The 16767-nt window shown below is 40.5% G+C and overlaps 1 protein-coding gene across 4 annotated transcripts in view; it reads right to left on the bottom strand.

Annotated features, from left to right (window-relative positions):
- Positions 1 to 10577, bottom strand: part of dscamb (Down syndrome cell adhesion molecule b) — a 148033-nt gene extending 137456 nt beyond the window's left edge. For all 4 annotated transcript variants that reach the window (XR_004554649.1, XR_004554650.1, XM_034114646.1 and 1 more), the window contains exon 1: positions 9560 to 10577. Coding sequence is in view for 2 of the 4 variants with exons in the window: in XM_034114646.1 (XP_033970537.1) it covers positions 9560 to 9602 (43 nt within the window). In the remaining 2 variants the exon portion in view is untranslated. The remainder of the gene's footprint in view (positions 1 to 9559) is intronic.
- Positions 10578 to 16767: the final 6190 nt, after the last annotated feature.

Raw genomic sequence — 16767 nt, 5'->3', positions numbered from 1 at the left:
ATCAATCCCCTGGTTTCCGTTGTCAATTGATCTTTTTGAACCTTTTTAACAGCACTTTTTAACTTTGTTTTGAGCCATGCAAATATCCTGTACTTACGACGAATGCTGTACAGGTAATAATGTCATTAGGAAGCCATGGCGGCCCTTTGAAGACACACCGTCGTCCCTGTTTTGTCCAGCAGACGTCTGTGACCAGCAGCTGGTGGAGTGTGTTAATGTTGATGTCACAGCAGCTGGCTGCTCTCATCCTGTTAGCTCTGCCTGCCATTATCAGCCCCCCCCCCCCCCCCCCCCCCCCCTCCTCCTTCTCTCCTCCTTTAAAGCTGCTGCTTCTGCTGCACGTTCATTTTAATACTCCAGACTCATTTGACCGTCTTTATGGACTTATCATATTAAACATTTATCGCAGCCATTTCCCTAAACCAAGCATGTTTATTCAACACTTAGGGGACCACAGCACGGCTCCTTTCAGCCGCCTCCCTCCCCCCCACTCCTCCCCGCCACACACACATAAACACACATCCTTATTTTCTCTGTTTCCATATTTCTCTCCTCCTCTCTCCCCCAGCCCCCTGGCTTGCTTCTCCTTCTCTAATGCCTGATTTTTTTTTTTTTTAAATGTATTTTTTTTGTATAATTTCTCTCATCTTAATCCTCTCCTCTCCTGCAGGGTCATGTGAAGCCGGGCAGAAACAAATGTATTCTGAGCATTTAGTACTTTGGATAAATCGAGTTTTAATTTAATCATCTGATCAAACACTAATTAGCATAATCACTTGTGGGGATGGATGGACTAGATAGAGGGACACGTAATAGACCTCATCCTGGCAACAGTCTGCGGAGACACTTAGCAACATGTCAACAGCTACATGCTACCAGAGACCAAGGCAACAGTATTCACTTATAGTTACATAACAAATATGTAATCTGATTACTGTTAAAAAAAAAATTAAATGGATAACTAGCAGGATTACAGTGTTAGTCAAACTTAAAAAGAGCATATAGTGTTTGTCGTAAAAGGATCAGATTGTATTTCTTCTCTGTAAACTGTTCTGTTCTGTAGGCTAACACTTTAAGTGTGAATCTATATGCCTACTGCCTGAATCTGCTTTATGGTTTTCACTTTTTTTGGCTCATTTGTTCTGTTTTTAATTCAGTAGGAGAACCTATATGTTCATAAAATACTGTGTGCGAGCTTGTGTATTAAACTTAAACGGAGTATTTTCTGTGAGCTCAGATTTTATTTCTGCTTTTTTAAACTGTAGTATGTGTTTCATTGTTGGTGTATAGGCTACTGCCTGAATATGCTTAATGGAAGGCAGGTTTTCCTATAAATTAAAACCACATTTTTTATCCCAAATATCTTGGTTTCTTCTTTTCTAAGGTCACATTGTTCTGTGGTCTTACTCTACATAATATACTTAAAGGTGGGGTAGGTAATTCACTTCAGAAACACTTTTTGTTATATTCCATGGAATGCTCTTAACATCCCGATAGCAATGAATACATTAAATGCTTTGACAATAAATCCATAAAAAAACGTCATCTGTGGAAGCCGTGGCGCTGTAAAAAGCACGACCAATCATCTGAGCCGGCCCGGCTAAAATAACTGGATGGCCTACCTGCCTGTCAGCCTTCCATCTCGTGCACAAACTTATCTCGTGCCCTCATTGGTCATGTGCGCGTTCGTGTGTGTTGGAGGAGGGGCTCTGTAAGGAAGTCTGAAGGAAGGGGCAGATTTTTTTCGGCTGCGTACTTTCAAATTCTAGCGCACTCGAGCTGGTTTCTCCATTCTTAACTACCCTACCTTTAAGTGAAAAACATCTTATACATTTTTTCTTTCTCTTTCATTTATTTGCATTGCATTTCATATTGATGTAATCCAAAAGTAACAGAAGGTAATCAGGTTACATTACTTTTAAGATTGTGATACTCATTAGGTTGCTGATTACAAAAAAAAAAGTTTTAAAGTAGCAACAACACATAACATTGTATTTGTCCTCAACAGCGCAGGCACTGCAGAATGATCTATTCACTGCCCTAAAATCAAATGCTACCCTCCGCCTTCTTATTCGACTTTGGACAAGATGGCTTACTGCAGCATCACACCGAGGTCTGAGCAGAGGAGGTCTGGGAATTCTAGGAATACCACAAAGTGCTAAGATTATTGACAATGCACTCAGTCTCACACCGGGCTGGGGGATCGATGAGTGGCTAGAAGGACATAAATCAGACTCCTGTGGCTCCACTCCACGTCACACCCTAACCCACCCTCCCACCCCAGATCCCCAATTAAATGCACACACACCCTGTAAAACCCCACACATGTATATACGTACTTGTACCCGCAAACACACAATAAAGCACCCACACATGCACACATACACCTTACCTCAACCCCAACAAGATGACAGCGCTTTAAAAATTGCTGGGCTAAAAATAACCACCACTAACTTGGTCTTAAATCTTAGCATCTGTGCCAGGTTTAAAAATAAAGAGCACTGTCGAGAAACCAAGCTGGACCCATTTGTCTTTCTGTCACTCTGTCTATCCTGGTTTGCCTCCTCCATTATCCCTTAGCCTACTTTAATATTGGAACTGTGGAGCATCAGAAACACGGTAAATGAAATACCTTCTAGAAATGCGGTGTTGAATAATAAGAGATGTGGAAAATACTGCAAAGATGCAATGGTTTGAAAACTGAGTATGAGAGAGTGTGAAAATATTATTTAAAGGACACCTATCATGCTATATTTAAATTATATATTGTAGGGCCATACCTATATAAGGTATATTTATACATTTCTGTTTTCAAAATACCAAACAGATCATGCATTTTAGCCATGCCTCATTTCGCTCTATGTGCTGTTTGCTGTCAACGGGGCTGATTCTGTGAGACCACGCCCCCCTGCAGGAGAGGGGAGACGTGCTCTGATCAAGTCAAGAGGGGGAGAAAAAAAGATCTCCGTCCTCCATGTTTTATTATATTATTATAGGCCTATGGAGTCGTTATTCATTTGTTTTAAAGCTCAATAAATAACAAAGAAGACCTTTGACCGGCACTTTTCTACTTTTGTCCGGAAGATTTAAACTTTAACGGACATCTTGACCGGCGAAAGAAACTGAAACTGAAACTCTGCCGCACGGTCCCCTCGTTCCTTGGAAGAGGCGGAGAGGTGGGTGTTTGTCATCTGCTGGTGGACTAACCGGAGAGAATTACAGTGCTTGCCTCGACGGGGAGGGATTGCATTGAATTAAAGCAGCGGGAGCAAACGCTTGCCTCGGGGAGGGACAAAAAAAGCCACAGCGGAGAATAAACAGAAGGGTAACCATGGTAACTATGGGCGCAAAGTCTTCTTCGCTGCTTTTGTGGCAGACTACAGCGCCACTTACAGGCCTGGCATATGTACTACAGCGTCTCCAGCGCTTTCGAGCGGCAATGGCCGGCTGTGGCCCAACCCCACATTCCCTTGATAGGTGCAGAGTTGGCCCAATAGCCGTAGCGCCACTTTACTGACGTCAGTAAAGTGTTCAAATCTGGATCAGTTTTTATCAGATCCGTTGCAGCCCCTTTTTTAGAGATTTGGGTATGGAAGAAACTAGAGAGGGTTGTGTTTTCTGACACTTGGTGAGTTCCCTGGAACACCGGGGACACATATTCATGTATAAAAGACGTACAAAAGTGCATTTTGCATGATAGGTCCCCTTTAAAGTTTCAGTTTCCAGTTCCAGTTTATATTAGTATTTTGTGCTGGCCGGCTGTGCTGAGATTGGTCAAACACTTAGAGATGTCCCACCCCTTAGCATATCATGTTCAATGTGTTGGAGCGCCAGCCAATAGGAGCACGACTGTTACAAAGTGATGTCACTATGTTCAAGGACTTTGAGATTTTAGCATTTGCAGACCATTTACATGCACAAAAAACCTTTAAAACACAACCTATAATACTACAGGAAAGGTAGAACGCCAAAAAGCATAAAATATCCTCTTTAAGGTGGGCACATATAAGACCAATACAAGAGGGAAAAAGAGAAAGACACAAATGCATCATGGCCAGGCCAGAGTCGCAGGGATCAATTCAGCCTTGGGCCTCGCAGTGTGTTGAGTTCAAAGCCTCGCCCTGGTATGTGGAGGACTGGATTAAGAGGCAGTATTTATGAGGTCCAGCCTGAATGTTTGTCTTGGTGGGTGATTGATAGCAAACTCATCACACCTACGCCACCTGTCTTCCACAGTGAACAAAAGCTGTGGGGCCAATGTGCAGTGTGTGTATAAACACAGTCTATCAGATGCAGGCTTGGGGAGTTACATCTATGCAAGCAGGATACAAGAAAAAATAACTGTATTCCCTGACAGTTACATAAAATCTGACGTTATCAGATTACAGTTGCATTTTTTTTTTTAAATGGAGAGTACTAGCAGGATTACAATGTTACTACTAGACTGGGCATCAGATAAATCAGCAGAAGAAGACAGAAAGGGAGTAAACATTAAAGGGAACAGCAGAAGAAGACAGATAGAAAGTAAACACTAACGGGAACAGCAGAGGAAGACACACAGGAAGTAAACGCTAACAGGAACACGGTATGGGCTCTGTAGTGTTTAAAGAATAGTTAATCGTATATAAACTTGGGTCAAGTTCTCTCATGTCTGAGGTATGTATTTTCTAAACTTTTGCACTCTTCGTCCTTAAATCTTTGAAACTAAATCAATAAAGAAGTACTCCAGCACAGGAGAGCAGAGAGGCTCTTTCTTGACTCAGGCTGTTTTAAACTGTCAAAATAAAGCCTTTACACCGGATCCTCCCCTACAGTACCTGCGCAGCACAGCACAGTAATATAACATGTCACTTTGACAGGTGCTGAGTGAATTAAAAACATCCTCTCTGCTGAGAACCCTGTCTGAGAGGGAAACCCCCGCCAGATGTACTACAACCTCACTTTGCACGCATGATCAAACACCTACATCTGGGTGCTGAGGGCTTCTCTGCTCTTCCCCACAGATGCTAAATGATATCGTTAACATTTTAATGCAAGAGACATTTACACGCGGGCTTGCGCAATTACACCTCTGATTCAGTGGAATCCAGACAGACACAGTGTGATCGGTAATTAGATTTTACATTGGGTGAAACACGGCACACACACACACACATACACACACACCAGTCGCCAAAGCTGGCTCCTAATTAGAGAGCCAGACAGGCTCGAGGAGGTACGGTACAGTAGAGTAGCCCTCATTATACAGCTGGGATGTATGAACTAGGGGATATCTATTATCATCACACATCAGGGTTTCCATTACCCAACATTAGCAGCCCTTTCAACTGGAGTCACACACTGAGTCCAGCCCGTAACCCAACAAACCCTCTCACAACTCACACAAGTGAGCAACAGTTAAGTGGGTTTGTAAACTTCATTTGGCCCATTAGATATTCATATCAGAGTGAGACTGCATGAGATGATCTATCACTTGACTGTGCGCTACGTGTTTTCATGGGCTAATTTAATTTCATGAGCTGTGATACCACTTCTGCAACCAAACCATAATTGGTAATTAGTAAACACACTAATGGCAGTGAGTGCAGCGTATGGCCAGGGTTGGGAGGGTGAATGTATTGCGTTACAATTACTTATTACCTGTAAAAAATGTAATCAGTAAGATAAACTGAGGATCAAAATATAAAAGTTATGTACTGTAACCTCATTACTTTAACTTACTTTTGGATTATTTCAAAATCAAATGCAATGCATATAAAGACAAGAGAAAATAAATATTAATACCTAAGTGTATTATGTAAGAAAAGAGACAAATATAAACCTTTTTAGAGAAACCAACTTTTTATTCAAGAGGACATATTCTGTTCCAGTTCAGGTTCATATTTGTATTTTGTGTCTCTATGACATGTCTCCATGCTTTTATGTTCAAAAAGCTCTTTATTTTTCTCATACTGTCTGTGCTGCAGCACCTCTTTTCACCCTCTGTCTGAAACCAGAGCCCAGTCGGCTCTGATTGGTTAGCTGACCGGCTCTGTTATGATTGGTCAACCACACTGCAAGTTACATAGTTATGTCACTACGTTCCGGAAGTAAACAAAGGAGTCCAATTGAGCCTTTAGACTGAGAGTATTAGCAAACAATCTTAAGGAAGATCTGAGCAAACTCAATGCTCCGATTTAGTTTGCCACATGCAGTATAGAATTTCGACCCAGTGAAATAATTATTTGAACTAGAGGCCGAGGCTAGAGGCCCAAATCAGAGAAATGTAACAGTAATCTGATTATGTTTTTTTTTATGTAACAAAGGAAATACAGTTACTTTTTTTGTATCCTTATTAATCTGTTACATGTAATCCACTACTCCCCATGCCTGTGTACGACTGGTCAAGTTTCCCCTTTTGTTGTTTTTCGGAACGACTGTGACCGCTGATCTTTGGACATTTCAACACCGGGTTCAGAATCACCTCACAGCTCCAACAAACGGGTCTCTCATCAGTGCCTTCATCGCCTCATGTAGATTTATTGCGATGCAAAAATCCCCCAATCTACTTTTGCAGCCAAATTCAATCTATCTATCCTCCCCACCGGGTCCCTGTAGCATCTTGATCCAGTGTTCCAGGTTAGTAATAATGTGGGGTCATGTAAAACTGGCAGGCTAACTGATGTTGGCAGCTATTTACTGTACTGTAAGCTACACTGGGCGAGATGCTTTGGAAGAGCTTCCTTATTTCAAAGTGGATCTGCCTTTACCCCGTGTAATGTCACGGCTAATTGAGAGCAAAATTTGATTGCGTGATCCCCTGACCTCTGCGTAAATGTTCATTTATTCGAGATGTCCGAGATAAGCCCCTTTTAAGTCTCGAGAATCAGGTTGAGCCGTGTGTACGTCTTACAAATCATCGCAGTGTTTGTGCGAGGAGCCTCGTCTCGTTATGTCTTTGCAATGAGGATTTGAATAGGGCCAGTTTGGCTCGCTGTGGTTTTGCCTAGAGGCAGCTTTCAGGGAGAAATATTTAATATGTTTCCTCTCCTGTACTGATGAATGAATTTATGGATCATACTGTGATAGGCACAGGAAATAGCAAAAGTCTTAAAAAATGACTAAGGAGGACTTTGATTTTAATTTGATTGCTTATGATAAATCAATTTCCATGATGAAAGCAATTACAATGTGACATTTTGTGAACACTGTGCAGATTTTTATCCATTTTCCCTTCTATTCAATCGATCGCTGGGGTCATTCAGGTGACACATGCAGTAAAATGACCACAATGCAATGTGGATAAGAAGCCCTCTTATCACCTATGCACACACTGATGTAACAGAAGCTGATTAGCTTCTTATCAAGTACTTATGGGTCAACGCAGTTTTAAGCCACACACCCAAATCCATCTCCCAAAACATTCCCATTATTTCCCTGCCGTCTGCCATTTTGTAGTGCCGTGTGATATTTCTTGGAAGCATAATAATAAAACCAAACACAGCAGACAAAATGCATTTGAATCGTGTTTCATTTTATGACAACAACACATAGTTTTTTCTACCCTCATATATAGAGTGAAGGTTTTCGGACGCAGCCCCTGACACCCATTGAGGGGGTTACCATAGAGACAGACCAGTGAGCATGTGATAGGCCCAACTCTGAAACAGCGAGAATTGTCTGGAATCCAATTGCTTTGCTGGTTTTCATCCACAAGGTCGTTCATTCATTCATTCATTCTGACACCGCCTGCTCGATACACCTTCATTTTCATGATAATCAACAAAAACACCCATCCGCAGAGGACAAAGTCTTATAGCAGGGCTCGAAGGGGAATCAAATGCAAAAAAACCTCCATGATAGCGGCGCGAAAACACACACAAAGTGTAACGTCTGCACCCAACGCCGTCTTGCTGCTTAATCCCTATCAGTTGTTTTTCCACAGGCCTCCTCAATAATCCCTTATGCAATAAACGGACACAATCTTGCATGGCAGTTGATCTAATGTCAGAGGCAGATGATTATGATTAATGAGGATTCCTTATTGTTCCTTTATGAGTTTCAGCACAAGCTGGGCTGAGGGAGATACCATTTTATATGGAGTCAGTGTCAATAAACCGTAGCGACGACACAGAAACAAAAATCCATTTCCAAAGCGTTATTTTATCACGCCAGCCAGAAGGGGAAAATCCATTTTGGGGATATCATATCTAAATGTGTTTATACCTGTAAATCTCTAAATTTTTGCTTTGTGAATTCAGCTTTTTTCACACGAATGCAGCCGACCGCGGGGCTTGATTTTGGTTTCAGTGTACGTGAACAATCCCCATCTTGTCACCCTGATGTGTTTTCTCACAGACGTTTCCATTTTCTTTCCTTCTCCCTCTCCATCTTCGACTCTCCCCTTTTTTTTTTTCTTGCCTTGTTTTCGTACACACCCAGTCAGCCATAATCCCTCCCTGTTAGAAGGGGCTCTGACCAATAAGTGAATGCAATAAACTGTATCAATTTTCTGCTATTGATTATAGATACGAGCACACAGATTTGCGTGCACGGTGTTAGCCGCATGCATGTGTGCACTACACTCGCTCAAAAACGTACATGGAATACAAGGCGAACAAGCAAATGGGTGTTTTTGAATACGGCATTTGAATGGAGAATGAGACTTTGAGCTATTTGAATGGAAAATGTGTGTCACATTTTTTGTTTTTTTTAAATGTGACCTCTGTGGAATGTGTCTCATAATCAACATTACATTTTTGTATTACTTAAAAGAACAATTTGTACTAATGGTGCTGAATCACTGAAGGTAAATTACATAAAGCTGTATACATTGGAGACGAAATTGCATGTCGAGATTTTGGGAACATTGAACGACCCATAATTACAAACATTTTTGCATCACACGTATTCATAAACATTTTTAATTTGAATGAATTATAATAGTTTAGGCCACTTTAAACTTGAAAAATATGCTAACTGTGGGGGAGGGGGGAAGGGGTTAAACCAAATATCCATTATATCAAATACGTCACTTATTACTAAGGGCCACGGTGGAGCAGAATAAGTATCATTAGGCATCAAATAAAAACAAATTGCATTAATGAGATTAACACATTTAAAACTTAAACTTCAATCCTCAAATCAAAGCAATAAAATAAGTGTAATTCATTTTAAAAAAAAGGCCCAAACATACATCATTTATGCTTTTTATTTTATCTGGCTCAGGATGTAACTGAAGGCCAGTGATGTGTGTGTGTGTGTGTGTGTGTGTGTGTGTGTGTGTGTGTGTGTGTGTGTGTGTGTGTGTGTGTGTGTGTGTGTGTGTGTGTGTGTGTGTGTGTGTGTGTGTGTGTGTGTGTGTGTGTTTTAGGAGAGATTGTAAACGCAATAGATGCCTCGCCCGTGTCTCTCCCTATGTGAAGGGTGTCAGCCTTTTTGACAAGCATATAAAATCCATTTCATGTGGGTCACAGGTGACCTCCACCCTGCCTCACTTACTTAGCCGCTGATTTGCCTCATGCAATAGGTAATGAGCACTAATAATTAAACAACAAAAAAATGAGCGGAAGAAACTTACCATTCAAGATGCTCTGGAAAAAGATAAAAGCCAATATCCACATGCCCTGCTCCGTTCAATCCCCCCAAGCTATGCTTTCTCTTCTTCCTCCGACCGGTGCCTCCCTGGGTTTCTCTTCTGTGCGCTTGGGGTAAGGTTAAACATTTGCCACTGTCTTGATGCAAACCGGTCCAAGTATCTACTTTTAATATCTCCTTCCTTACTTTTTCGTTACACTGAGGTCTTTTCTTCCTCTGCGCCCTCTCTTTGCGCTCGGATCATAAATGCGCGTGTGTGATTGTCTTGGGGAGAGCTGTGCTCACTCTCCTCCTCTGCTCCGCGTCTTGCTGCTTATTCAAAAGGATGCTGAATGGGTGAAGCCCAGGTGTGTGTGTGTGTGTGTGTATGTGTGGGTGTGGGTGTGTGTGTGTGTGTGTGTGTGTGTGTGTGTGTGTGTGTGTGTGTGTGTATGTGTGTGTGTAGCTGAGTCAGAGCCGGGTACGAGCGAAACAAAAACTGCAAAAAAAACTATTTCTTAAAAAAGCTCCGATTTCTTAAATAATAAAAGACTGACTGACGGATCATCCTTTGAGAGGAAAAAATAATATATTGGAAAAAATTAAATAACTAAAAGAAGCAAACAAGGGGGAGAGGGTGGTAGAATAAGAATGAAAAGCAGGTTTTTTTCTGAGACTCCAAAGTCAGATCATCTTCATCGCCTCTGAGCGTCCAGCAAGAGGCGAGCAAGCGCATCTTCCCCGCTGCATGCCGCTCTCTAATCGCACCTCCCTGACTCTCTGAGCATTACACAGAATAACCCTCTGCCTGCCCCTGCAGACGCTTTAATTCCTCATTGCCTTAAAGGAGCAGAGGCGGATACCGGCCGGTCCTGAGGGCAAGCAACTGCTGGAGGTGAGCGCGCACAGAGAGGGGGCATTTGCATTAAGGAAATGAGCAGCACCTGACGCACCGAGGCACCTAGGATAACATTTTTACGCACGGAGATGTTCCGTCTGTGGGTGTTGCAGGTGCACTCCGCACTAAAGAGCAGAGCTGACTTGAATGAAACCAATAGAGTATTTCTCCTACGGATAAAAAAAAAAACACAGAGCAGAGTCCCCTGTAGGAATGGAAATTTACAAGGACATCCAATGACGCATGTTTTTTTATTTAATTTGAATCCCACTTTTAAATTGATTTGACAATGGTGTGAATAGGATATTGAAAGAAAACAACATTTTGTCAGTGGTTGCAGCAGGGTAAAACATCCCCCACCCCTAAAGGCACTCACACACACACACACACTCCATACCGCCCCCCTCAACCCCATAATCCACCACCACCACCACCCCTCCATTTTAATGCCTGCCTTGAAGTCAAGGGTGTAGCAGTAGGCAGTGGGAGCCTGTGGGCCTGTCCACATGCAGAGCCCGGGCACACTGACTGTGATATAACCAGCAGGGCAGTCTGCATCTCGTTCTCTATTCCACGTGACAGAATTCAAAGTGAAATCCAGTTTATTTACCCCAGGATATTCATTTTCATCGCTATTATATCTGGACTGGAGAGGATTCTGTAATTCTTAGTGTGTGCAAAAGGAAAAACAATTCATGGTGTTTGGTTTGGATCACTCTACCTTCTTTTTTAATCAAGGGGATATAAATGCTCCATGCTGATGTCCATGTATGAAGTGCATGTTGTGCAAACAAATTAATTAGCAGCAAACAATCACTGCTCTGCATTTCCTGCAACAGAACACACTGTTTATACTTCAGGTTGTATTCTGCAATTAAATTCTATCATCACAGTTGTCCTCTTCTTGAACTATTGTGTCCCAAAAATGTGTGTTTAATTGAGTGAGAGGATCATTTTTACTTACCCTAAGCCGTAAGATAAACCCAAACAAGTTGAAGTCTGTGTAATGTGAGGAGAAAACACGGGTGAATCAGGGCAGTGGGTCAGAGATCCTGCCCGTCATTTAGAGTGGATTAGGAGCACTGTGCTGGGATTCAGCCTCAGATTCTTGGCATGGGTGGGAGAGTAAGTTCATTAGCAGCAGCAGACTGTGAGATATGATCACTTGAGAGGGGAGAGGATGCAATAGAAGCATGGCGGCAGGTTTATCAGACCTTTGATGCACATTCTGATTTCCAGCACTGCAGTTTTATTCACCTTATGCTTCGCCTGCTCAAGGGCGCTTCCACGTTGCCTTCTTTTGTGTAGGTACTTACTGTGAGAGCGTCATTTCTATGATTTTGAATCGCGTCGCCTGCTTTTTCAAACTTTACTTGCCAAAGAAAATGTTTATAAGCTTTAAAATAAAGTAAGTTTTTATAAGTAATAACACAAATCAAGCGAGAAAGCAATAATTTAGAACACCTAAATGAGATTTGTTTATCCAAATAACGCACATTTCTTAATATTTGGCAATGTTTGGAGCTGTGAGAAGCTTTATAAGAGCCGCCAGTCAGCTAAGAAAAAGCATGTCAACAATGTGCTTATAATTACTCTCACAGAAGAGTTTATTAATGTGCACTGTCCCTATTAAATCAACTTATAAATAAATTATAGATGGCTAACGTAATTTAGCTAACAAGTTTGTTAGATAATGTTAGCTAGCTTAAAAAATAGATAGCTAACGTTCGCTAGCTAAGTAGCACACTCACAGGTTAATTGATTCGGGTCTCTCAGCTTGTTGTGTGAACAATGTGGACCTTTGTCCAGCCTTCTGGCAGTGAGAGCAACTGTCCACATAAGCTTTAGTATTTAGTCCAACCGAACACATTTTTTGGTAATGACTGATTCTATCATTTAGGGTGCATTTCACATCAACATAACAGTACAAAGAAAGTGTTCTTTCTCAATAGAACAATCAGTGGTTCAAGTTAGTATATTCCTCAGTGTAACATATCCACTAGTTGCAAAGCTTAAACATTTTTTTATTTTATTTTATTTTAAGGGAAAGGATGTTTTCACTACTCAGTTTGTCAACTATGTTACGGACAAACTTGATGTCATTACAATCATTTGATTAAGTCCTGCACTTCAAGTAAAATCAAATTTGAAAGGCTCTTGAGTCTATTCTACCATATATCCAAAGATTTTTTAAAGTTTAAAAAATAATTGTATTAAAGTTTTGTTTTTTCATGTGATATGTTCAGCACTGTCATTAAGTTTAGGGATATTTTGTATTATAAAACTACCATACAGGCCATTTTGATAGTTTTAAGAGATGTCATGTAAAACTCCAACCTGTGTAGATATACATTATACTATAAAGGATATCAGAAGCACTATTTTAGATATTTTAAATTTGAAAAAATGAGGTGCAACATAGTTGACAATGAAAGTCAAACATTTGACGCAAATAATATAGTTGACTGGACACATTATTAACCATCAGCACTATGTTCATTTCAAGGCAGAAGTGCAAAATTCCATTGATAATGATGTGTAATGACGTCTACATGTCATACAAATTGTCAACTAGGTTACCTGTCAACTAAGTTACTACAGTTATTACAGTACTGGGTAACTTAGTTGACAGGTAACCTAGTTGACAATTTCCCTATTTTGACCCATCATTTCAATGGTAGGCCTTGCCTGGATGACCACATGTCATTTTCTTGAACAGGTTAACATCACATTTGAACATATAATTGAATTAAAATCATTAAACAATTGTAAACCATAACAATGTACGTAACATTGTTGATGGTCAATTAATATACTCATTGACAATGTGCTATTATACATAACATATTGTAAAAAGTTAGAGGACAATCACCACAGTGTGTTCAAAATGTCTGCCAAAGAGGAACATGGCATCATGTGATGCTGGTGACATGGTATTGGGACAAACCATTTTTGAGTTAAAGGGGGGAGCTCTGTTAGTAACATAGTTGACAGAACTTTTGCGGACATTCATATATTAAGATATTTAAATTATTTAAAGGAGGAAATCAATTAAAAATATGTTATTATTCTTTAGTATTTAGACTTTTGAAATAAATGAATACTTTTTTTAATTTACTTTAATGGTTTTTATTCATTATTTTGAAACCAAGACACCCTCAACTGAAAAACGGACATAGCAAAAACTGACAATTTAAGAACATCATGACACATTTCAAGCTAAATAAAGCATAGGATGCACATAATGTTTGTGTGATATTATAACATGCTTTCCAATAATAGGCAAAATATGATATTTTTGAAGAAAATAGTTGGAATAATTATAGTTATCATCAATGGACATCAATGGACATGGAATGTACCCTAAATTGTAGAATCACTCGTATATAAAATGACTAAATCCGTGTTTAGCTTATAGAGTGCTTTAGAGAAGGTATTCAACCACGGGTGAGACTATAGGAGTTGTCTTTGGTTAAGCCTTTAGCAATGTTACATGGTAGACTTGTTTGGTACTGAAGGTGAAATTAACATCAAGCAAAGACAAACAAAACCAAAGAGGAAGGAAGAAAGTTCTGACTGTTGGCTCAAGAGATTGGGAGAGGGGATCCGTGGAATTAGAGGAAGCCATCTGACATTTTAGGGGAAATGAAGCATTGGTGTAATCTAGCTCAGCAAACAGGGTTTTATGAGGAACCAAAATTAAAAATGCGGGAGAAGAAATGGAGGAAATGCAAAATGAAAAGGTTATATTTGTGTGCGTGGAAACTAATGCTACCACAGATGGAACAATCTAACATGCTGTCATTTTAGCAGAAAAGAGAAGCAATGGCACAGTCCAGGGTAACATTATTAGTGGGATACATAGAGTGTGTACAGTATACACTCTTACATACTGTACACACACTCCATTATGTGGGAGTTGCCTACACAGTTTCACAATGTGTGTTTGACAGCAAACAAACACAAAGTAACATCAACACTGACCAAATGACCTTACAACGGCCAAATGACAGCAGGTGTGTTTGATCGTTTCTCAAATTACTGATATTATAAGGCCAGAAATATCTGTATAATCGTGCCTTGATAAGTAGAGTTCTGTATGATCACCTATATAGTGTCTAATATTTGGTTAGTGAGGGTTAAGGAGGGCCCTTTCACCTTAAAAACTGTAATTAAAAAATAATTGCCTCCTTCTCTGTTTCTACAAATATCAGACCCTGTGAGGGAAGCTTTTAATAATGCATGCATAAAGGAACAATCTGCAAATGACTGCACAATTTCAAATAGCAAGGCGTAACTTTGTGGGTTTTTTTCTACTTTTACTTGAGTTTTTTTCATCCTCTTCGCTCCTATAAACTTCAATTTGTAATTAAAAATGATTGAATTGATGAATGTGTTAAAAAGGAAGTACAATCTAACCCCAGAAACACAATAGACAGTCATCACATAACATCATCACAGCCCAAACTAATCTAAGACGTAATTTCGGCGATGCAAAGACCATCTTTAGCTGCACACAGATCAAATGTAGCCGTCAGTGGCTCACAGGGAGTTCCATCTTTATCTAAAACAGGTGCTGCTGTGTGTCTCTCTGCAGACAGCTGTACCACTTGTGATGTGAAAGACAATACGTTGAATTTCACTCTGAAGACAAGAGCATTGACCTTGTGACCAGTGCGCTATGACACTCATTGGTAAGACCCCAACAGATTAAATGCAGGCATCTGTTTTCAAACCGTCAAACCAATAATAAAGTCACTTATCTATAGAATTTAAAGGCCATATTGCTTTTTAATCAGGGTATCATTATGATATTCATACAATTTGAGTGTGGAGGAACAGTTAGAGTTAAACTGCATGATCAGTGTCAGATTGCACCTGTGCCATGTATATGAATCACTTATATGTTAACATGTGATTTAAACTCTAAACCAACTCTTATCTGTCAACTATTATCCGCCCTATACTGTGTTTTAATTTCTCTTATTGCTGTTGCTGCTATGAGAGCTGCATTTCATAACAGGGATCAATACATGTTTATCTTATCTAAAAAACATTGACAGCCCAGGACTTATCTAGACATTTTGGAAACCTTAAAAGTGAACGCATATTAATCACATTACCAAACTATAAACCAAACTTCCTCCCATAATTCCAGGGTGGATGTTTAACATGAATTGGATGGCATTGAAAAGCCAAAGAAAGAGACAAGAGACATGTGTTACACTGACCGGAGACCACTGGACATCAGTAAGAACCATCACTACCTCCACCATAACTCCCACAATGCACTGGTTCGTGAGGTGAAAATGGAGGAAAGGCATTTAACTGAACCATGCTCCAGTTTCCTGAAGTGTCACAGGAGTGTGAGATAGTACAAGGAAATACTAGTATATTAAACTTGTGATTAATTATGATTAATCACAGAATATGATTGTAGTTAACGTGATCACACTTTTAATTGATTGACAGCGCTATTTATCTGATCTTATACATTACATTACATTACATTGCATTTAGCTGACGCTTTTATCCAAAGCGACTTACAATCAGTGCATTCGACCAAGAAGATACAAACTTGAAGAAAACAGAATCATATAAGTACATCAGGTTTCATAGAGCCAAAACATTTCAAGTGCTACTCAATAGGCTTTAGATAAGCCAGTCCATAAGTGCTTTGTTAGTAATTGTATTGCTTTAAGTGGAGTCGAAAGAGATGAGTTTTCAGTCTGCGCTGGAAGATGTGTAGGCTTTCTGCTGTCCTGATGTCAATGGGGAGCTCATTCCACCATTTTGGAGCCAGGATAGCAAACCCACGTGTTTTTGCTGATGGGAACTTGGGTCCCCCTCGCAGTGCGGGTGCAGCGAGCCGTTTGGCTGATGCAGAGCGGAGTGCACGTGCTGGGGTGTACAGTTTAACCATGTCCTGGATGTAGGAAGGGCTAGATCCATTCACAGCATGGTACGCAAGTGTCTTGAAGTGGATCCTAGCAGTTACCGGAAGCCAGTGAAGGGAGCGGAGGAGCGGTGTGGTGTGGGAAAACCCTATCTTGGTTTGATGTATCCCCATTTCAACAGGTCATACACATTTGGACATATTGCATGATTTAAGCACAGCACTATGGTCTAAGTAACATAATTCAGTGTGTCCACAGCCATGCTTTGAATATGAGTAGAATGGATTTTTGGCTGGGTTTGACTTTACTATGGGTAAGGGGGGAGTGCAGTTCATTTTAGCCCCCCAGCATGATGCCTAAACAGCGGTAAGTGAATGTGACAATGAGACCCCGGGGTGGCTAGAGACAGTCTTGGCC

Source organism: Trematomus bernacchii, unplaced genomic scaffold (genome assembly GCF_902827165.1).
Source record: "Trematomus bernacchii unplaced genomic scaffold, fTreBer1.1, whole genome shotgun sequence".
In the NCBI taxonomy this organism is placed as follows: Eukaryota; Metazoa; Chordata; class Actinopteri; order Perciformes; family Nototheniidae; genus Trematomus; species Trematomus bernacchii.
The sequence above is the reverse complement of the archived record's forward strand: the minus strand, read 5'-3'. Positions and strand labels throughout refer to the sequence as shown.